The sequence below is a fragment of the Polypterus senegalus genome, chromosome 15 (assembly GCF_016835505.1).
Source record: "Polypterus senegalus isolate Bchr_013 chromosome 15, ASM1683550v1, whole genome shotgun sequence".
In the NCBI taxonomy this organism is placed as follows: Eukaryota; Metazoa; Chordata; class Cladistia; order Polypteriformes; family Polypteridae; genus Polypterus; species Polypterus senegalus.
The window spans coordinates 40,392,441-40,415,916 of record NC_053168.1 but is presented as its reverse complement, the minus strand read 5'-3'; the positions used below and the strand labels follow the sequence as shown (position 1 = coordinate 40,415,916).

Here is a 23,476-nt window from a genome sequence, read left to right as displayed (position 1 = left end):
AGAAGACAGATTTAGGTCACATGGTTTGAGTGTATGAGTACATTTTGTACTGTACAGGCTGCGGGAAGAGGTTGTACTCGGTTCCCGCCCGCTTGTTTTTTTTTCCTTTTTTACATTTTATATTGCATTTCATATTTTAAAACAAAATTGCGACAGATAGGGAAGACTGGAATATTTTCAAGCATTTTTTATTAGAAAGAGAAAGCGCTCCGTCGCTACCCAGGTTTGTGAATGCCAGCAATAGGATTCATCTGGCTGTTGTGGTGAATATTTCTACCAGGAGCAGACTTTGACAGGACACAAAAATCGAGAACTGTATCTTCCGGGAAGAAACAATGGAAAACGCGGCTGTCGTTTCTTTGCAGTGAAAACAAGCGCGACCGAGTCGTCCTGCTGCACTGCATAGGATTGTCGCTTATCGTCGAGATCGCAGGAACAGAGCTCCTGTCCTTTGAGACAATTCCACGAAAAATGGATTCCGCTAAAGTCAGTGAGTATTCGAGGGGAATTTTATTTACATATGCTTGGAAAGCGCAGCCCTTAACGCGGAAATAAGCTTTGAGACCCTTTAAAGTGATGTTTAAAGGTTGACAGTCAGTTTCTCAAAAACATACGTTTGGGTTAAATGCATAAAATGTGCTGCTTTTCAGGATATAAATAAAATTGAAATAAGTCTTGTCAAATGCGACTGTCAAATAAATGGGTTACGAGGATTCGCGCTTGTAATTGTCAGCTCGGCGGGCAACAGCAGCGGTGCAGTTCCTGTACTCACATGGACCGGCTTCCCTAGCCATGTGCAGCTGTGTTTACGCTCGCCCTGCGTCCCTTCTGATTGACTGAGAGCCTTGATGACGTAGGCATTGCATAATTCTACGCCGTGGACTCGTGAGGGTGACCACTGGCGGAGACACGTGAGGCGGAGGCGCAGCCTGCTTGCAATGACCCAGTTTTTCATGAGGCGGGGGCTTGACGGGGATGGAAATGGGCGGAGCTAGAGGGTGGGTCACGTGGGGACGGCGAAGGCAACCTCGAGTCAGTCGGAGCCTCCTGTGCTGAAAATTCAGTCAGTGGTATACGGGAACGTGAAATTGGGCTTTCGAGAACACAAGTGAAACCGTGCTATTGCGGAGAACCATATGTGGCTTTATTTAGAGAAAACAGTTCCACCGCCTGCGGTAGCACTCCTTCATTTCTTACAGATTTATATTATTAACTATTAAAGTATTACATTAATCGCGGTTTGCTTTTTCTGCCTGCATGAGGAGTGCAACTGATATATTGTTTTTCTAGGCTTCTGTAGTAAGGTGAACGGATAGGTACAATCACGAAATTTAATAAAGATATCCTGGGGACGTGCTAAATTGAAAACATAGAACGAGCTACATATAGGCTTCATAGTGGCATATTTTAGAAAAATCTGTCATTACTATTTTATCATGGGACTGGTGAATTGAACCGGATTAGTGAGTGTGTGGTTGTGCCCTGCGATAGACTGGCAACCCAACCAAGGTTGTCTCCCTGCGACAGTTTGTTAAGAAGATTTTAAGAGTGCCAAGCCAAATGGCTTTATTATAATGCCATTCATAGACACTGTTGCAGCATACACTGGTACGAAATAATGTTCCCCAAGACCACGATGCAACATAAACATATGACAAGTACAAGTCAAGTGAAGAACTATATTAAACTGTATGGAGAAATGATATGTAATGAACAGATAGTAATAAGTGGAAGAGATATAAATACATAAATGAATAATAATAAAACAGCAGTAACAAATGCACTCCCTGTAAATAACCTACCAGGAGCAAGTCTGAAAAATGGGGGAGAAGCACAGAATTCATCCTGGACAGCCAAGGGGTTGAACCTGTTGCAGTAAGTAATACAAGATCAAGATGATCAGGGTATAATGTACACTGTGCAAAGCAGTGACCACTGGCAGAACTTTGATTTAAGCGATTGTAATGGACCTCACCTATTTAGAAATATATAGAGTATATTATCTCACAGCACTGTGCCAGATGGGTAATTTGTCGTGTTATTTTTGTGAATGTGTGCTGTGTCCTTTATGCACGTATTGCTAGATGGTATGGAAAGGAGCTAGAAGTGTGTTCGATGGGTCTGTCTAGTGTATATTGATGCTGTGTTCTAGAAGGTGATAATGCTACAATTCTGGCTCAGATACAGTACCAAATACAGTAAATGACCAGGTTATTTATGATTTTAATAAAAGCTTATTTTGGGTATTTTGGCAATTGTTTGATTTCTTGAATTAGTTTTTAAAACAGGTGACATGTCTTGTGTTTTCTGTTTTACTAAAATGGAAATCAGTTGTGTGATATCCAAAAAAGTATATTAGCAAAGGCTTCTTTAAGGGCTAACTGAGTCGCTAATATCTCTGTCTGATGAGTTTCTAGTTGAACTGTTTCTGAATCCATCTCCACGTGGGTCAAACTCAGTTATGTAACAGTATTATCCAACTTTTCATACTGGATAATATTCAAATTAGGTCACTTAAAGCAGCAAAGAATGAAAGAACTTGCCAGACTGTTCAGAGAGGAATTTAGATCTTTCATTTTTCAGCACATGCCTAACTAGAACTTAATAAAGTGATTTTGTTAAATGCAGTATTAGTGTCTGGATAGGGCAGCTTTAAAAATGGATGGAGAGATCTTACCAAGAGAGTTGCACAATGGCACTGTGGTTAATTAACACTGCTGCCAGCCACACCACTCCAGGAGACTGGATTCAAATCTCAAACTGCCCAAAGTGAATTGGCCTGCTGGTGTCAGAACAGACTGGTGTCATGAGCGGGTTTGGTCCCTGCCTTGTGTTGTGACAGGCTGTGAACCCCAACTGCAGTAAAGAAGTCAGAGTAGGAGTAAGAGGCTTCTGGAATTGGACATTTGGGGGTTTGTAATTAATCCTGCATTTTATTTTTAGGGTGCAAGTGCTGTGGCCTCAGTAGCACGACTTTGGTATGAGCTAAATGACATCCAGTAGATTTGTGGTATTTATTTTAAATTTTCATAAACACGGCCGGTTCAGCAACAGAATGAAGTGCATCTCTCAGTTAATTGTAATACCCAATTACAGTATATATAGGAACTACAATTAATATTAGTATTCTGTTAAATCAGACAGTATTATTTAAATATGTTCTTCTCCAAAATTAGTATTGTGCTGTAGTTCAAGTTAGAACTAACTTGACTCATCTTTAGTACTACTTTGTCTTAATGAAAGTTGAAGAGGGTCAGACCAGGACTTCCTTTCCTCAGTGATGGCCTCCAGCTTATTTAGAAGTAGAATTCCTTTAGCATGCATTTGGACATTTCTTTGGTCTTGCCCTTGACTACACACAGTACATCTTCCATGGAAGTAACCCAAATGACAATTTCACCTGATATCCAAATCACCCCAAGTGGCTGCTCTTGATCCAGACTATCCATAGCTGTAGGCTAATTTTCTTCTGGAATGCTGAGGTCATTAGCTCCTCAAATATCCACCTACCAAAAATGCAGCATCATATCTGACACCAGTAACTGCCACACCATTCTTCAGCATGAGGAAGCTGGCTGATCTGGAGAGACTGCCCAGAACATCATCTGCAGCGGAGGCACCAGCTAACTGGTCAACGTGACAATCCTGTCTCCATTTCACACGTGATAAAGAGCCCAAGGTACTTCAGCTTTTCCACTTTAAGCCACTGTCCCCTCAGACATTGAACTTCAAGGGCACAAACCACTCTCAAACCTCACATCATGATAACACTGCTTGCTAACATTATACATTAAAAGTGATTTTTCATTGCATGCTGACCCTGCCATGATTTAGGAGATATTGAGATTCATCAGACCAGTGATTGTGCTCCTTAGCCCATTAAATTCTTACCATCTTGTTATTCATTGGCAGAAATGAAACTCTTGGAATTGAAATAAAACGAAACTCTCGGTCCATGAGGGGTTTTGCATTCTGGTATTGTAGTTTTGACAGAACTCAGTTGTTAGTTGACTAACTGTAGCCTGTCTGTTGCTCGGCACAAGTTGATCAGCAGCCTGTTTCTGACCCAAGGGCTGCCACTGAGTAGTTGTATATTTGCTGGAGGCCAGTTCTTAATAAAAAATATAAAAGACCTGATGGAGTGATGTTCCTAAAGCACTCATGCAGATACACGAGACCCACACTATTAAAAATGAAGTAGTGTGTTACAAAAGTGCCCACAGTTTTGTTTTGTATTTAGCCCCCAGGAGTGTGATTGCTTTGTACTCAACTTGTTAAGATTCTTCTAATGTGTGGTTTCTATCATGACATTTTATAATAGGCAGATGAAGGTGAGAATAGCATTACTTGCAAGGTGTGTTGCTGTTTGCACCAGTAATTGCTCTTCTGAATTAACTATATTTTAAAATCTTTGCAATTATGATCTTTTCGAGAGCTTTGCAGTTATCAAAATCACACACTTCATATCCTCCTTTTCTTGATAGGTTCCTGATTATTCTGTTATGTTTAAGAACAGATAGGATAGAAAACCGTGGATTGATTAGCTTTTGGACCAGGCTGTTGGAACACACCTGACTGATAGATAGATAGATAGATAGATAGATAGATGAAGGAGCAGCTGTTAGCAGAGTAAGGCCTGTATGATGAATACAGGTAATAGAAACTGTCATAGAGAGGCATTCATCAGGGTCAAACAGCTGAGGATTAATCCCCTATGGGTTATCTTTGGTAGCAATTAAAATGTGAAGAATGTGCAGGCTGGCATCACTGGCCTAGACATTTAATGTGAAGCTTAGCTTGTATTTATGAACACGGGTGTTTTGCCAAAAGGTACTGGAGGGTCCTAAGGTGGGCAAAATGAGCAGGGAGGCTCGGGTGAGACCAAAAGGTATAATGAGAAATGCAAGATGAGGCGGATCGTATTAGTGACGGGGGGTTAGCTAGTGATGATCACTCTTTGAAGTGTCACCTTGGGACAGTTGGCACATATGTAATGTTCATTTTTTATTTGTGTTGAATGTTCGTGAGGTTTCTTATTTAACTGCACTAGACATATGAATTACATTTTGAGAATATTATTTTACCATATTGGAGGCCAGACACGCAGTCTGCTCTGTGTCCCTCACTACACTGTTGTCATTAGTTTCTACAGATTCTTATACTACTTACACCACTGCAGGAATATTATTATCCTGAGAACTCCAAGAAAATATTACAGTGGAAAATATAATTAAAGCATTGGAAATACAATTAGTAATAAAGATAGCAATGACCGTTTCTCAAAGCAAATGAAAATATTGCTCCTTTCGAAATTCTTACAGAAAATATGTTGTTGTCTCAAACGGCTTTTCCAGATGAGGATTCCATTTTTGCTTGTTGATTGTTGTAAATAAGGCTTAGAAGTTAGTGGTGCTTTTTAAAGATCTATTAATGTGTTACTGTTTTTCTTTTTTTTTTTTTTAATATAACTTTAGCAGCCCAGTACTGGAAAACACAAGATTGCAGACTTTAAACCTCCGGCTGACTCAGTGTGACCATGATCATGCCAGTTCACCTCAAAAAAAACGTTATTGTATTTAAAGCACTTTAGGATGGTGTTCACCATAAAAAGAAGGGTTAAAAAATAAAGCCTAAGGGCTGTCCCTTTGTGAACCACAACAGGCAAGTGACTCCCATCAACACCGAAGAGATGACTTACTTGTACATTATCCTTCTGTAGAGTGTTTGTAATACTTTGGAAAAACTTCCTGCCATTTTTCTCCACTGTTTTTTTTTTTTCAGTTTCCTTTCAGGTATAGAGTCATATTCTAAAATACTTCAAACACACAAATGTTTTTACAAGTGAAAAACTAAGTTATATTCTACCTGAATTAATATTTGATTATCCAACAGTTGCTACAAGCTCTACCATTGTCAACAATAATTATGTAATAATTGTTTTAAATTAACGTTTTTTTATGGTTTAAAAAAAGAAATATGTAATACTTTTCTCAGAACATTTAATTTTAAAGTATGCGGTTGTTTTTTGGTAATTAAACAATTGCTGCTTTTAACTTGTTTGAGTGTTGTTTGTGAATATAGAGCAAACTGAAGCACATCAAACAAAGTTTACTATTAGGTTAAAATGGTTATTAAATTGCATAATGGGTGGTGCAGTAGGTAGCGCTGCTGCCTCGCAGTTAGGAGACTTGGGTTCACTTCCCGGGTCCTCCCTGCGTGGAGTCTGCATGTTCTCCCCGTGTCTGCGTGTGTTTCCTCCCACAGTCCAAAGACATGCCGGTTAGGTGGATTGGCGATCCTAAATTGGCCCGGGTGTGTTTGTGTGTGTCCTGCGGTGGGTTGGCACCCTGCCCAGGATTGGTTCCTGCCTTGTGCCCTGTGTTGGCTGGGATTGGCTCCAGCAGACCCCCGTGACCCTGTGTTCAGATTCAGCGGGTTGGAAAATGGATGGATGGATGAAAATGCATAATAACTTCTATAATGCAGCAGTTCAATCATTCTTAGGAAATCCTTACTGATGGCTGTTCATTTAAAGAAACTAACTGTGACCATGTCCTTTATTTTAGGTGGCGTAATAGCTTATATCAGCTCTTCAAGCTCTGCGTCGAGCCCCGAGTCCTGCCACAGTGACAGCTCTAACAGCAGTTACCACTCCCTGCCCCCGTCTCCCAGCAGAAGAGTGAGCGCAGCGGGAGAAAACCGAGGAAATCACAGCCATGGCCGCTCCCATTCCACAGCCAAGATTGGCCACTCCACAGCCGGCAAGTGTGGCATTACCAGTAAGTGGCACTGGCACTGTTTGAGTCCGTCTGTGGGTAAAGTAAACAGATGGTGCCTGTTTTCAAATTATAAGACTGGCGATTTGAGGATAAAACTACCCAGTTATCACATTTTTTCTTCAGGATTCAATAATAACAGTGACAAATTATAAAACATGTTAAGTAGTATATATACTTAAATTCTATTTTATTTTTCTAGAAATTAATGGAATGGTGCTTCTATGTAAAGTATGTGGAGATGTGGCATCTGGATTTCACTACGGTGTCCATGCCTGTGAAGGCTGTAAGGTGAGTTAATTGCAGTCATTTTTGGCCGTAATGTCATTGTCACTTTGCTTTTATGTGAGGTATGTTTTTGCAAGGTCTGCTGCACAGTGGCACAGTGACAATGCTACTGCTTCACAGTAGGGAGACTAGGGATTGCCTCTCAGGTCCTCCCTGTGTGGAGTTTGCATGTTCTCCCCATATCTTTGTGGGTTTCTTCCTGGTGCTTCAGTTTCCTACGGTCCAAAGACTTGCAGATTAGGTGAGTTGGCAACGTTAAACTGGCCCTTATGTATGTGTGTGTGTGTGAGCTCAACCTGCGTTGGACTGGCGCCCTGTCCAGGATTTGTTTCTGCCTTGTGCCCTGTGCTAGTTAGGATAGGCCCTGTTCAGGACTAAGCGGGTTAGAAAATGACATGACATGTTTTTGAAAGCACTGAAGAACATCATTCAAATAAAAACACTGAAAGTGGTAGATAGTCACTTGTACAATATTAACTTCAAATCAAACTTTGCATTTTTGGACAATAGTTTTTATTTTTGTGTTGTATTCTTTCTGAAGTTTGTGTATTTGTTTATATTTGCCATATTTTCCTTCAATGCTGAATATATTACAGTGTATGTAACATACTGTAGTTATATATATTGCACTGGTGTCTTGTAATGCTGATAATTGATGTGTAAGGTGACTTATGATAGCGCTAGCTACAAAAGGAGCTGTGAAAATTCAGTACCAATGAGTTACATACTCTCAAAGTTAATAATAAACACATATTTTTGCAATGATGTGAAGTGCAAAGTAAATATTTGTGTGGTAGCCTGCATCTGCCTTTGACTTTCTGATAAGACCGAGCTCTCGGACGTGGACGACAGAGCAGTAGCACTGTACTACAGTCGACAGTTTCTTTCTGCTCTAAATCAAAGGCACACCATTTGTACTTTTTTTGAATAATAAGATGTCTAGATCAGTGAGGTTTGTCTAGAAACGTTAATAGATAACAAACCTTCCTTAGAAATTTTCTTTGCAGTACAAAAAGAATTGATGTGCTTTATATATACAATATTTTGTTTTGATTAGATATATCTTCTTAATTTCCAAGGGTTAATAATCTTTTTGCATGAACTTTGGCGGTCAGGACACAGGGCCAGCCATTGTGCAGCAGCCCCGGAGCAATTTTTAGGTTAAGGGCTCTTAAGGGTTATTAAGAAGAATGCAGCATTTCATTATGTGGGGAAATAGTATAACAGCATTTTGGGCGTAACGTTATATGTGGTGTTATTTTACAGTGCCGACCAACTTAATGTACCCACTAAACCAGATAGTGTTTTTTGTCTTGTTCATCTTGCAGGGTTTTTTTAGAAGAAGCATTCAACAAAACATTCAGTACAAAAAGTGCCTTAAAAATGAAAACTGTCCTATAATGAGGATAAACAGAAACCGCTGTCAGCAGTGTCGTTTCAAAAAATGTTTATTGGTTGGAATGTCTAGAGATGGTAAGTGTCTGCAGCGCTTTATAATGTACTGTTTCTTTTCATTGGCTTTGTAAATGTGGCGGGGTTTGGTATACTAAAAACCTAAACGTAAAGTTTTGTTATTTGAAAGTAAGACTAAGGATAAATTCTTCATCTAAATATGTTCGTAAACCTTTTCTTTTTTCAGCTGTTCGCTTTGGACGCATCCCAAAACGAGAAAAACAAAGAATGTTACTAGAAATGCAGAGTGCCATGAACAATATGATGAATAATAATCAGCTAAATAGACAGACTCTACCAGGAGAATCATCTCCTGAAGGTTCAGCAGATTTTAGATCTTCATCCTCCTCAGCGTCCAGCTCTTCTTCACCTGCACCCCCACAGGAGTATCAGGTAGAGACAGAGACTTTGGATTCCAGTCTGGAGAAGATGGAGACAACTGAAAGCCCATTTGGGTCTGATAATAGCGAGGATGAAGTTATAGGCACCGTCACAAGAGCTCATAAAGAGACTTTTATGTATAACCAGGAACAGCTGAGCAATACAGATGAAGACCTTCAATCGCAGCATGCAAACCAGGATCTTGGTAAGAGCACAGAAGGGGAAATGAGATCTCCACACAATAGGAACAGCTACAGTGGCTGCCAGTATTCAGTCCAGCAAACATTGTACATGCCAAGTGATACTTCAGCTTTCTGCCCCAATTACAACAACAACAGGCTGTCGAATGGCCACTGCCCAAACTATTCAAATGGGTTTTCACACAAAGGCTTAAACTGTGCAGATGCCGAGGTGTCAAATAATAGAAACTTCAGTGGCCCAGGGTGGAGAGGAGGAAACAGAATGCATTTGGTGAGTTTATTTTTTTTTAATATACATGTATGAATAGAATTGTTTACTGTTTGGAGGAAAATTTAATTATTAAGCTTCATGTATATTATTACATTGCAGTATTTGTAATGTTTCTTTTTTTAAACACATTTCCATCAGGGTAAATACCCAGCTTATATCTCATCTTACCTATGCACAGGAAAAACTGGTGCTGAGCAGATGCAGGCATCATGAATTACACTTTATTCATTTCTTGTTGAGTACTTTTTCTTAAACAGGCATCTTTCAAAGTTCTGAGGTCCTTGCACATTTTATTTTCACTCTCCCCAAAAGGGCCTTGTGCTCCTCATTCCACCCATCCATTTCATAACCAGCTTTTGTAGCTCAGGGTCATGACAAGTGTAACCTTTCCTGGCAGAACTGACCGTAGGCTGATCACATTTACCCACAAACCCACACCCAGACTCACTTATTAGTCCAATTAGAATCACTGGTTCAGCTGTCTGGTATGTCTTCGGCATGTGAGTAAAACCCCAATGTGAAAACTCCGTACGGGCAGTGCCTGGGCCATGACTCACACTCGGGACCTAGAGCTCTGAGGCTGCAGCGCTAACTATTGAAACATGCTACCCCAACTTTTTAGACTTTGAATTTTAGATGTTGTCAGTAAAAAAAAAGTAAGAAGGTTTTTCTCCAGGACACCATTTTTTTTAATTAAAGGAAAACAATTTTAGATTTAAACATCTCCTGCAGGAAAAGAAACTGTTGGTCCCCAGAGCTCTGTGCCTTAAGCAAAATTAAAATGATGGGGAATTATTGTTTAGCGTTTGCCAGAGCCCATCGCTATGCTAACATTTATAAATTTCAGGGAACATTATGAGCTACTGCCATTAACAGACACAAGAGCACCTTCTGTCTGTCCATTTAAGTGCTCAGCTGGCTGTTTATTCATGTGGGTGGTACGTAAAGGACGTGCTCAATTGTTTGTGTTTTGTTTTTAAATTGCACCGGGGCATTTTTAGGCTCCATACTGCAAATGAGCTTTGTTTGAGGTACGTACAATACAATTTATTTATGTATAGCCCAAAATCACACAAGAAGTGTCGCAATGGGCTTTAACAGGCCCTGCCTCTTGACAGCCCCCCAGCCTTGACTCTCTAAGAAGACAAGGAAAAACTCACAAAAAAACCCTTGTAGGGAAGAATTGAAAAAACTTTGGGAAAGGCAGTTCAAAGAGAGACCCCTTTCCAGGTTGGATGGGGGGGCGCAGTGGGTGTCAAAAAGAAGAGTGTCAATACAATAAACAGAACAGAACAAATCCTCAATACAGTATAAAAATAAAAATTTTACAAGTACGTAGCAGAATTTAACAATGGATAACATCACATAATATGATTTGGTTTTGTTTAAAGTGCTGGAGACCTCATCCATCAAGCTGCCTCCCCATTTGGCCATTCCACAGCTGAAACAGTGCTGGGCCCGCCAATCCGATAAAAGGACCCCACTTTCCCATGATTCCAGCGATCCTCCATCAGGGATGTCTTTACCATAAGCAGGCACAACAACAGTTTATCTCTTGTACTTCTTTATATTATGCTGTCGGAGCAAAGGGACCTTGAGGGGGAAAATTTGGTTCAAGAATTTAAGACACGTCTGGAAAAATTATTGATTTTTTTCATAGCCATTTTTCATTTTTAATGCCTGATGGCATCATGTATTTCTTTACTACATACTTTGCATCCATATGTTACTACAGTATTTTTTTTACCAAACAATTTTCAAAAAAAAAAAAAGTAAGTGCCATATTCCTTTTACTCCTGTTGATACTCACACAATTGAATGGTCAGTCGCAGGTTATCTGCAAAACACACGACATGTTGAACCCACTTCTCTTTTATTTTTTTAAGTCTCCAAACTGTTGTATTCATTCTTTTACAAGCTGAACATACTGTGTACTCCTGAATGGAGACGCTCGTTTCAGAAGGGCATATCTGAGCCTCGCCACTTACATGGCACAGATCTGCCACTGAAGTTAAATGTTTTCTATGATGATTGAGACATGTCTTCCTCATCACAAGCCATAACAATTCAAAATGCACCTAAAGATAATATGCTCCTTTCACTGTTGTGGTTGCTGTTAACATTGGTATGTTGACCGCCTGCTGTTGTCCTCAGGATGCTTGGGTTTTTGACCAGGATTCTGTCACACTACCTGAACATTTTAGACATTCAAGTTTTAGGCCTCTCTGAACGTTATTTTTCCCCTTTCGGAGTGATGCCTGTTTATGTGTGTGTTTGTGTGCCAGATTGTGAGTCAGTGGACATGATAACTCACAGTAGTAATCACTACCCATTCACAGTATTAGCATTACATAATGCTAGACGTCTTTTGATTTGAAATGAGCAGCATATACAACATCTTATGCAAAAATGTCAATTACTGTACAAGTAAATACATATAATAACAATAACAGTACATGCCACCCCAGATACAACCCTAATTAACCCTTTGCCCTTGTCTGAGCTAGTTCATCTGTGCTTGTAAATATGCTTTGGCCACACATTAACCAGGCCCCCAATAAATATGGAACTCAAGTTAGTATGTAGGAGGGCAGTGACTCCAGCCAGGCCCGGCCTTAGGCATAGGCGAAGTAGGCAACCACCTAGGGTCCCGGCGTCCGGGTGGCCCCCAATCGACGGCGGCCAGGCAATCGGCCTGCCCCTCCCCTAGCATGTTTAAATCACGTGGGCCAGCTTAGCTACATACCGCCACGTGGTGCCCAATGGAAACAGTTCAAACTGGCTAAATTGTAGCAGCTAACTACTCCGGGCGAAAAAGGAACGAAGCCCATGCTCTTGCTAGGCGGGTTTATACAGCATTTCCTATTTAGCTTTTTCAACAACAGTGGCCATCTGCAGCCTGAGAGTGAGTGTAGTGTAGTACAGTAATACTAATAGAAATAACAGATGCAGACAGAGTAAAAATAAATACACATGCATAATAATAGCGTCACTGGTGCACACAGCTTTGTTATAAATAACTGCGGTTTTCCTAAACTGCATGACCCAATCCCCAAGTAAAATGCAGCTGAAAACTGTAATTGGTTTTATGGCTAAATAAGTTCTCTTTGTGCCGTCCCAAAGTCCAGTGCATTAGCAGTGTTATTAAAGAGGTAAAGCATTTTCTCATTCCTCAACAAATTTAAGGAAAAAACAAATCTATAATTTGAAAGTTTTACAGTGGTTTTCAGAATATTTTTGTTATTTTAACAAGTGTTCACCATTTAAATTCTATACTCATGTTAACATTTCCTTTCTAAACACAGATGACGGATTAACAGCCAGGGAAGATACTGCTTAAAATATGCAGAAGCCATTCAGTTTTGTCATTGTTATCGCCGAGATCTCCCGGAATTCTCACTTTTGCTCTTCTCCACAAGGCTTTTTGAATTTTGTTCCCTTTTCCAATGTGCTCATGCAAAATATGTACCCACTTCCTGTTCCTGGTGAGGGTGCACTGTCTCACTTTATATACACAGTTTATTATCTTTATTAAAAATACAGTGTCATATGTTGTATTGGTACAAAAACAATCTGCATGTAGGTTTTTGTATTCAAGTTATAAATGAGCCATTAAAGCAGCTATTTAGGCAGGTCCAAGGTGTGGGAACGTACACCCTTGCTTGTAAAAAAGCAAATAGAAAAACGTTATGGGAAGAAATGAAAATCTCTCTAGAGGAATTAGTTTTATTCTAAAAGAATTGTTCACTACTTCATGATAAAAAGTGATCATAACTCATAACATCCATCCATCCATTATCCGACCCGCTATATCTTAACTACAGGGTCACGGGGGTCTGCTGGAGCCAATCCCAGCCAAAACAGGGTGCAATGCAGGAAACAAACCCTGGGCAGGGCGCTAGCCCACCACAGTAACTTATAACATTTAAAGCTAACTAAATTTTCAGGAGTTCCATGAATATTTGATGGCTCTTGTTAAACGGCTCCACCCTAATAAAGATGCCATTGCCCAACAGCCACCTAAAACGTTTGTGCAGATGCTTGTGACGTTGTCCAGAACTGATCATGGTGCGATTCTTTTTTTTTTCCATCCAGGTGTGTCCAATGAGCTTGACTCCGTATGTTGACCCCTGTAAATCTGGACATGGCATTTGGGAGGAATTCTCGATGAGTTTTACTCCAGCAGTAAGAGAGGTTGTGGAGTTTGCGAAACGCATTCCTGGCTTCAGAGATCTCTCCCAGCATGACCAAGTCAGCCTTTTGAAAGCTGGCACTTTTGAGGTACGCAGAGATCCATTTAGTTCATTTTAATTTGCTTGGGATTTATAGATTTTAGTTGGGACTAAAGCTCAGATGTGTTTTTTTCATATACATGACTGTTTATTTAGTTTATTTTTTTTAGTTTATAGTTTTAGTTTATTTATAGTTCCACATTCCATGTTATGCTCAACCTTTATAATGCACTGGTGAGGCTTCATCTTGAGTACCGTGTGCAGTTTTGGTCTCCAGGCTACAAAAAGGACATAGTAGCGCTAGAAAAGGTCCAGAGAAGAGCGACTAGGCTGATTCCAGGGCTACAGGGGTTGAATTATAAGGAAAGATTAAAAGAGCTGAGCCTTTACAGTTTAAGCAAAAGAAGATCAAGAGGTGACATGATTGAAGTGTTTAAAATTATGAAGGGAATTAGTACAGTGGATCGAGACTTGTATTTTAAAATGAGTTCATCAAAACACGGGGACACAGTTGGAAACTTGTTAAGATTAAATTTCGCACAAACATTGGGAAGTTTTTCTTTACACAAAGAACGATAGACACTTGGAATAAGATACCAAGTAGTGTGGTAGACAGTAAGACATTAGGGACTTTTCAAGATATTTTTTGGAAGAAATAAGTGGATAGGACTGGCGAGATTTGCTGGGCTGAATGGCCTGTTCTCGTCTAGAGTGTTCTAATGTTCAACTGATGTACCAGAAGGTGTGTCTTTGAGTCAGCATTGTGAATTATATAAATTAGTTTGAATCCTCAAAAAACATTTTTGACGACAGTTGTAACTTCCATAGCAGGCTATAGTAATGTCTTCACCAAACACATTAACATTACTGCCGCTAAAATAAAGATATAATGTTCAGGTAAGGACTGAATACAAATGAAAACTTTTAAGGAAATGAATTGGCAGCTAATACCGTAATTAAAAGAGACCCATTAGAAGGACGTGCAGATTGGGCGGATTGGAGACGCTAACTTGGCCCCAGTGGGGTGTGTGGGTTCCCCTGCCATGGACTGGCGCCCTCTGCAGGAAAATATCCCTGCCTTGCACCCTACAAATGCTGCGGTAGGTTCCGGCCCATGTGACCCTGCTCAGGATTAAGCAGGCTAAGAAAATGGCATGGCATGGAAGTAAAAGACGCAGTGTTTTTTCACTTGTAAATTTCCAACATTTGTAATTATAAGCATCACATTAATAAAGATGTGCTTTCATTGAATTTTCTTGAACTGACCTACAGTTTATTATCCTCTTGAACACAGCACAGCTTGCTTTCAGACTGTCACTTCTAAAATGAATTAACAAATACAGACGAGAAGTGCTGTGTCTTCAGAAATCAAGATTGCAGTGTTACTTCATTTTCACTCATATGAGTGCAACAGCTTACAGTTACTTCAGGAAGATGCATTATAAACATATGATCCAGTCTTCCATTTGCTTCCTGAAGCTGTGTTTTTCCAGTAAAGTTTGGCAGGCACCCAGACCCTGTCCTGACAGAAAAGATTACAAACTCCTATTTTAACTTATTTTATGACATGAATATGCTCTTTGAGCATTGATAGTGTTACCATTATGTCAGCATGTACAGTACCTGGGAAGTCTTGCTGCTCATACTCACTTGTGTGACTTTAGTGTTTGTGTCGTTGCTTTGGCATTCTGGATTTAAATTGTGTTCCTGCTGTTCTGTATGACACGTTTGCACTTCTTCCCAGTGTCTTTCTGGATTTTCTTCTGTTATTCAGTTCAGTTCTTTCAGTTTTTGTTTCAATTCCCCAAAAATGCATGTTTGTTTAATTGGCACTATGGGACTATAGATGTGTGCATGAATGGGCCTCACAACTAACTGGTGGCTGTGCAGGTTTCCTGGGACAGGCCCTGACCCTCCAAACCCTTAGTAGGACTAAGCCGGTTTGAGAATATTAAGGCAGTGTCCTCTGTTCACACACACACACACACACAGTTCAGTAAAATGGTACATCTGTTCTGATTACTGTTCCAAAGACTGAACTGTTGTCTGTACATTAAAACACAAAGTGCAGGCCAAGTATTTACCAGAAATGTTCCTCACAATGGAAAACAAAATCTGATTTGAAATAATGATTTTATAAGAAAATCTAAGTTAATGAAAAGAATAATCTTTTAAAAAATATGCAAACATTTTTCTACTCTGACATTTTTGTAAATTAATTTTAACAGGTTTTAATGGTTCGCTTTGCATCCTTGTTTGATGCTAAGGAACGTACTGTCACTTTCCTGAGTGGAAAAAAGTACAGTGTGGATACTCTGCGATCAATGGGTGCAGGAGACTTGCTGAATTCAATGTTTGAGTTCAGTGAGAAGTTAATTGCTCTGCAGCTTAGCGAAGAGGAGATGAGTCTGTTTACGGCAGTCGTACTCGTTTCAGCTGGTAAGTAAATTGACCCTCTTGGCGACATTTAAGTGCGTCAGTTCAGTGCTTCACTTTCTAAGCAACAATCATTATTCTGCATCATGAAGACTACAGATTGAACTACTGTGAAATAAAACTAAAAACAAACAAAAAAAAAATACAGAGCGTGTGTTGTCAGTGATATTGATGGGAGACAAACACGGTGGTAGTTTATAACGCTACCAGAACCCCAAAAACAGGCCTAGACACTGGAGGTTGTGTTGAAGCAGGTGAACGTGTGGCCACTTACTGTAGTCATACTGATAATGCTGTTGTCGACCAGGTCAGAAAGGTCAAGGACACACCCAGGGTGGGAAAATGAACCAAAGTTAGGTTCTCAGCTGGCACGCTTGTCATTCTGCTAGATCTGCACTGTTGTTAGTTGCACATCCAGAGGCTGAGATTAAAGGGTCACACCGACAGGACGGCAGGCCACAATAAAACAAAGTGGGTTCCTGTATATGAAGGTGGACATCTTGAGCAAAGTAGGCAGCTGTAGCTATAATCTTAACTTTTCTTTAAAATGTTAAAACTGTTCCCCGAGACACATTAATGACGCTACAACAAAAATGCGTTATTTTGACCAAATGCAAATGTTTTTTGTATGAATATAAACCTCAGTTTCTAGTTTTGTGCCAGGCAGTTGTCTCGTTTTCCATTGCTCTCTCAGCATGGCACTTATTGTACCAGGGGCCTGGAGTGGTTTTAGACATTTCTGATACATAGTTACATGAATAAAGGGGTGGATTATCTTGTTTTAAAATGAGCTTGCTATGAATTATTCTTTTTTATATTCAAGGTGACTTAGACGATCAGGACATGTTACAATTATTTACAGATATTTTTTACAGTTGTAACATAAGCAGGATAAGTGACTTGCGTACGTTGAATCTTTGGTAAACCTCTGCATTTGGAATGTGCCAAGAGAATGCTTATGTTGACACGTGTGTTTATCTTGTCGTCGTTGCGTTTAGTTTTATATTTTGAGGTTTCATCACATACAGACAGTCAGCCATACGTTGCCGCACTTGTCTGGACGTGGCAGCGTGTGACGTACTGGGATCGGTACCTGCACAGATTTACTGTTTTGTTTTCCAGCTCACAGCTTGTGATCGCCTGCCGTTAGGTCGTCACATGAATAGCACCCTGCACTCACTTTCTAATTATTAATTGTAGGGACACCTGTGACCGTACGGCTTCATAGATCCTCTGTCCGGTGAGTTTTGCTGCTGTTCACCTCACAGCCCTGTGACCGAGGCCTACCATATTGAGTGCAATAGGAATGGTGTGACAAAGTAGTGGAATATCAGAGAGATGGGAAAGGCACTTGGAAATGTTATCATCTAAAAGGAGTGCAGCACCTGATGGCACTTGTGTGAGGCGCCGAGGTCTGAGGGTCCCCATCCCTGCCTTTCCTATATTTACGTGCGCCTGCGAGGAAAACTAAGGGGCTGGTGGCAGGGTTGGCACTCCAGCCCCTGTAAACAACATCACACTGTTTCACTCCATTCAAACCAGTGTGGTGCTGAGGTGTCCCAGTTGCACGGGGTCCTAATTTGGGATCCTGAGGCGTTTCGTCACGTGGTGGGTGCAGCAATGCGCTCGATGTAATGCTGGCTCCCAAACATCCCCCTCTCTTTTTGAGGCAGGGCTTTGAAAGAAAATACTAATGAGTTATTTGACACAAAGCTCACCATTTGCAATCGGAGTAATTTGGTGATTAAAGGCAGAGTAGCTGTGCCAGCTGGGATTCACGGTCAGGTTTGTCCACCCTCAGTGTGAAGGTCACTATTATTGAGAGTGTGTACGTGTTTTATTTGTTGCACTTAAACTCAACACCAGGAATGGCATACATCCTCTTGTCTCTGTGTTACCATTTCAGATCGCTCAGGAATAGAAAATGTGAACTCCGTGGAGGCGTTACAAGAAACTCTGATCAGAGCGCTGAGGAGCCTAATTATGAAGAACCACCCCAACGAAACTTCCATTTTTACCAAACTTCTTCTGAAGTTGCCTGACCTTCGCTCGCTCAACAACTTGCACTCAGAGGAACTGTTAGCCTTTAAAGTTCACCCCTAGACCTCAGCTTTGTTTTTTGTAATTCAGTGGACTCTTCTTTTAGTTAATTATCTTGGTTGTATATTTGGCATTTTTTTTTAACCTTTTCTTTCACATCCTTTGGATATGTGAATGTAGAATTTTAAAGAGGCAAAACCTCTAAAAATGAGAATCTTTGTACTGTATGGCTGTTAGCCTGTAGCAAAAAAAACAGACAGACACACGACTCTGACGTACACATTTTCTGAAGCACCTTTTTGTTAAGAAGACAAAATCTATAATGTGAGTGCAATATAAGACTCGTTTTTGTCCTTGTTTTGTCAATATTTTTTCTAATTTGAAAGTGATTTATAGGATTCCCACAGTGGGGGACGAAGAGACTGTATAATATGCTATTCAAGTTTCTATGTTTAAGCGTAGGCCGAGATGATTATCGACATAAAGTCAGCTGTGCCTCTGTGAACCTCTGACGGTGCCTGGCAGGTAACTTGGGTTACATTACAAAAAAAAAATATCAAACAACAAGTCTCTCTATAGAATGTGGTTTTTGCTGCTAATGCATGGCTATACTGTATGACTGGGCATTGTGTAAATTGACTTCCTGTCTTTTTTGATCGTGTGCATTCATAAGCCACAAGTATTGCATTATGACTGTCAGTTTTCTACGACACAGGAAGATGTAAGACGTTTTGTATTTGTAGCCTTCTGTTTCCCACTTTCCTTCCTTTCTAAAAGCGTAAACCTCTCCAGTCATTAAGGACTCGATGAACGTCACAAACACTTTTTTCCAAATGTGGAAGAATATCAACAGCCGACCTCTGTGAAGCCTCGTTTGGTGCTGTGAGGCCTGCTGGTGGCAGAATGAACACTAACAGCTTTAAAACTCGTGCACGCTTGTGCAAGGCAGCTGTGGGCGGAGTCATCTCATCACGGATCTGCAGACGTTTCCAAAGACCCCCCGATGAAGCGGCCATTTACAAAATCACGGGCTAACCAACAACGAAGTGAATGTCAACTGCTTACACGTGAGCAGACCGGAGCGTGGAACCGTTTGGGCTTTCTCTTTGAATGTTTGTTTATCATGCTGTAGAGTTGGGAATTCTTCTTTCCATAGACGCTGCTGCTTACTTTCAGTGTAGAGATTGTATTGTAAAGCTTTTATTAACTCGTTTGTAGCTCTGAGCAGAGTCTCCTTTATTTACCATTGTAGGACTCGCCTACAAGTTCAACTCTCTGGGTCAACTGGAGCTGGCGTTCTGCACGAGGTTATCTCGAGGTGACCCCATGTCTCTGCCGTAATGAAAGCCCCTTCAGCAATCATCTCCGCGGTGTTCATAGTTTTAGGCCCCTTTGCAGGGTGCGTCGCAGCAGTGGGTTCGACTACATGAACGGTTCTTAGGGTCTGCTTGTACAAATCTCAAACAGTAGCACCTTTCTGTCACGTGTGTGTCACTTGGGTACTTCTGTCTAGTTTTGTATTTTTGAAGGCCAGATCCAGCATTGCAGGCAACAACTTCCCGACTTGCACTGAGCATGGCAGCAATACCAGAAGCGAATTTAATAATCATAATAACAAAACATTTTATTCATAGAGTACCTTTCTCATGCTCAAGACTTTGACCGGACCACCTGCCACTGCAGCGCGATTGTCTGTTGGCGTTCCCTTCATTAAGAGCGATTGCCAGCGGGGTCTTTACAGACGCACGCCATGTGAAGCTCACTTTGAGAGCTTGGGTGCCAAGTCATCGCTTGGTGTAGACTTTGTATTTCTAACAGACACACAACGTCAGCGCACTTTTGTTTAACTGTGAACTTGACATTACTGCTCAGTCGGCAGTTGTTCCAGTAAATTCTGACTCTGCATGTTGGCATTTGATTACTTTATACGCGTCCTGCCACGTTGGACTACATTTGCATGGAGCTCTGATCGTCTTGGCAGCACTCTGATGCGGTGTTACATACGGTAATAAGCGTAGGCTGAGAGGACGTCACCCCAGAAATGCAGGGCTACCCGTGTTTACTGCCGTTTATGAAGTGTTTCAAGTTTGTGGCCAAATCTGCTTTGCATCCGTCCGCCATTCCACCGTCACACCTGCCTAACCCATCTCAGGGTTGTGGGTGAAAGTGCTCTTGTTGTGTATTACAGAATGAGCGGGCGTGAAATTAGGGCGACGCGTACAGCGTGTCTTAATGACGGCCATGCGCTTCTCCAACGTCGAGAGTACAGCCTAACTTACTGCATAAACTACGAGAAGATGGCCGCCGCTTAGTGAGACTGATGTGGGCGATTTGTTCACTGCAGTGAGAGCACAGCTTGACATGACCCCGTGATTGGGCCGTACCTGGTGGTCTCTGCTTGGTCCGGCACTCATTTACGCTTTCTGCAGTTGACCCTGCTGGTCAGTTCCGAGTCTTTTCTGTTCCTTATTCTGTGAAAAAGGTAGATTTTATATATATAAAAAAATATATATATTATATATGCAAAAATGTTATGTATGCCATTCTTTTCATTCTGACAGCCTTTTTTAATGTTATATCAGTGTTCACAAAATTTTGTGCAAAAAAGTAGTTAACTCATTTGTAAACCTTTTTAATGAAAATGTTTGGCTGCTATTAATGTTTCGCACTGTGCAGAAATTCTAAATGCTGAATAATAAAGGCTGTTTTGTGGGTCACATCTGGCTGTTTGGTTTATTATTATTTTTTAATTAAGATCTGGTTAAATAATGAAAAATATTTCTTGTTGGATTGTTAAACAGAGTTTAAAGTTAGCCTTGTGGGTGTGACGATGCGGGATCTGCTCCATTCTCCCATCTGGCTTCAGGGGGCTCTTGAACCCGACACTGTCGGTAAAGTAACCCGATGAGCTGAACAGTGAAGACGTCAATGACGAGGCAAGGGGATGGTGCAAAAAGTGCAAGACCAAACCAAAAACAGTGTTCAAATAAATAGTGCAGTGCTGTCAAAACGTTAATAAATAAATAAATAAATAAATAATCCATTAAAAACAAGTGAAAAACGTGGAGGTTAAAATTCAATAAATAAATCCTTAAAGCCTGGTGCCTTCTTTCTACTGCCGACTCCAGGGGAGTCACCTTCTCTGCCTTCTGCTGGTCTGTGGCTCCAGTGAGCTCCACCAGACCGTGACTTGGGCGCCCGCGCTGGGGCTTTCACTTCCCAAGTCTCCGACTCCCGCTGCCTTCTGCGGTGAGCCATCCTCGAGCTCGTTTTGTTTTCTCGTCTTTTCCTCTCCACACTCACATTCCTACTGTATATAATGGGGACGTGGTTCAGGTGTGGCGATTAGCAGTTCCCGGCATCAATTACGGATGTGGACGATTCCTCACCTGTGCACATAAGTGAGGACCGCCCAGGAACTGCTCCGGCCACACTACCATGCCCCTATCTATTTAAAAACTGAGCCGTGGACCCGCTACACCACAGTGGGCCTGAGAAAAATCGTAATGCTTGACTCTGGGAAGGTTGTTTGATTGCTTTCTGCCTTTCCTATTCTGAAAGCTCAATAACCTTCAAAACCCAGCTTGGTGTAACTGCTAAGGAAAAATCATTTAATACACTAAAAAAACCTCCCATCAAAATATATGACATTATATATTTTCACAGTCAAAAAACTAATTCAATAAATGGTTAAAATGATTACCGTTTAAGTTCTCCCGTGGATAAGCTCGGGCTTGATTTTATCGTATAATTTCCAGTATTTTAGAATGTCGGTCGTATAAGTCGAATGCGTAAACCTCACGCTATTGATCTAAGAGTTTATGATCTGCTAACACCCACCTAGAGAGTCACCACGGGACACACGGCCTTTTTTTTCTGTGTATTGTGCCTACGTGATCACGCGGTAACACCTGAACTATTCTGAAGTGACGTTTGCACTGTTTTGCACACACTCATACATGTTTATCGTAAGAGCATCCCTTATCAACGATGAAGCGTTCAATCAGAAGAAAATACGACACTGGTTTTAAATTAAGTCATTGAGGCGGTGAACGAAATTGGTAACTGCGCGGCTACGACAAAATTTGATGCGTCCTAGAAACTGGTGAGAGATTGAAGGAGGCAAGAAGATGAAAAAAAAAAAAATTAAAGGGATGCATTTTTGAATGGGTGTATAAGTTGGGGTCTGATTTTATGATCGATTTTCAAGTTTCAAGACCCGACTTATATGTGAGTACATACAGTACTTTGTATAAAAAATAGACGTAGACTTCCATTGAAGCAGTGCATGTAAAGTCTCAGGGGCACAGAATCAGAAATTTGCATAATGTTAGTATATTTGCATAAGACACACCCCCTCTGCTTCAGTGGCACACATTGCTCCTGATGCACAATAGAGCCTAGCTGTGGACCTCCAGCGTGCCACTCCATTGAGGGGTCGTTGCTTTATATTCTAATTCTGTAAGTCAGTGATTACACCGGCTGACACAATGCGTGGGGTTATCTGACTCAGGTCATGAAAACCAAATGACAGAAACCTAAAAGCCAATAGGCAGTTCAGCAGAGCTACTAAATCACAGAGCTGTGGAGGTCTACAGCTGGGCCCATCTCTCCTGATGACCCCTGCACCACTGCACTGTGGATAAGAGAAACTTCAAAATAGCTACAAACTCAAATAGAAGGTTTGGCGTGGCCGTGGAAGCTGATCTTTCGATAAACTGGTGAATCTGAAGCACAGCCCTGCATCACAAAAGCAACCTTTCCTTCTCCACCAGACAACAGGAAGGGACGTCATCAAACACTGAAATTATACTAATATGTAACATGGCTGTCCGGCTCTTGCTCATGTTGTCTGGTGGTTAAGCGGTTGCCAGCTGAACTTCACTGGTAGATTCCTGGCACGTTTTATTTTCTAGTGAAGCAGCAGGGGGATGAATTTGCTAAGCTGCTTGACGTCATTTCATTAAGACTGGTTGACATTTACACTTGACTACGGACTACTGAGTTGTAGTGTTACTGCAGTCTGTGTGTAAAAATTCAGCAAGTTAATGTAAAGTGGAAATGGTTAATAAATTTATGTCAACAGCAGCGTACGGCTGCCTCCGTGCCGGTCAGAGCCCATTTGGAGCTCTAGGCAGGGTGAATAGACGGCACTCCTCATTGTGGTATTATCAAACATTGACGACCTGGGGGCGCGTGTCCCTTCAGTAGCCCTTTGGGTTTATAGCGCCGCTTAACTTTCAATGCCGCCTATGGGACTGAGTGACTGGCTCTAGGTTGCTGTGTAGTCACTCTGTAGTTTTGTTTTTATTGTAACTTAGTATTTGACTGTGTCATGTTACTTTACGTCGCATTACCTTCCTAGTAAGGACAGTAAATTCACTGCCCCAAGATTCTAGA

At 41.0% G+C, this 23,476-nt stretch overlaps 1 protein-coding gene across 2 annotated transcripts; it reads left to right on the top strand.

Annotated features, from left to right (window-relative positions):
* Window positions 1-35: 35 nt before the first annotated feature.
* LOC120516133 (nuclear receptor subfamily 1 group D member 2-like) lies at window positions 36-20,793 on the top strand. 2 transcript variants are annotated; one of them, XM_039737593.1, is made up of 8 exons: window positions 37-490; window positions 6,567-6,779; window positions 6,979-7,067; window positions 8,393-8,537; window positions 8,704-9,368; window positions 13,464-13,649; window positions 15,829-16,039; window positions 17,943-20,793. In XM_039737593.1, exons 1-8 carry the CDS (start codon window positions 472-474, stop codon window positions 18,137-18,139), a joined length of 1,725 nt encoding a protein of 574 aa, XP_039593527.1. In that variant the 5' UTR covers window positions 37-471; the 3' UTR covers window positions 18,140-20,793. The 2 variants fall into 2 exon arrangements, with proteins under 2 accessions (XP_039593528.1, XP_039593527.1); XM_039737594.1 differs by lacking the exon at window positions 15,829-16,039 and having other exon boundaries at window positions 36-490; window positions 17,943-18,050.
* Window positions 20,794-23,476: the final 2,683 nt, after the last annotated feature.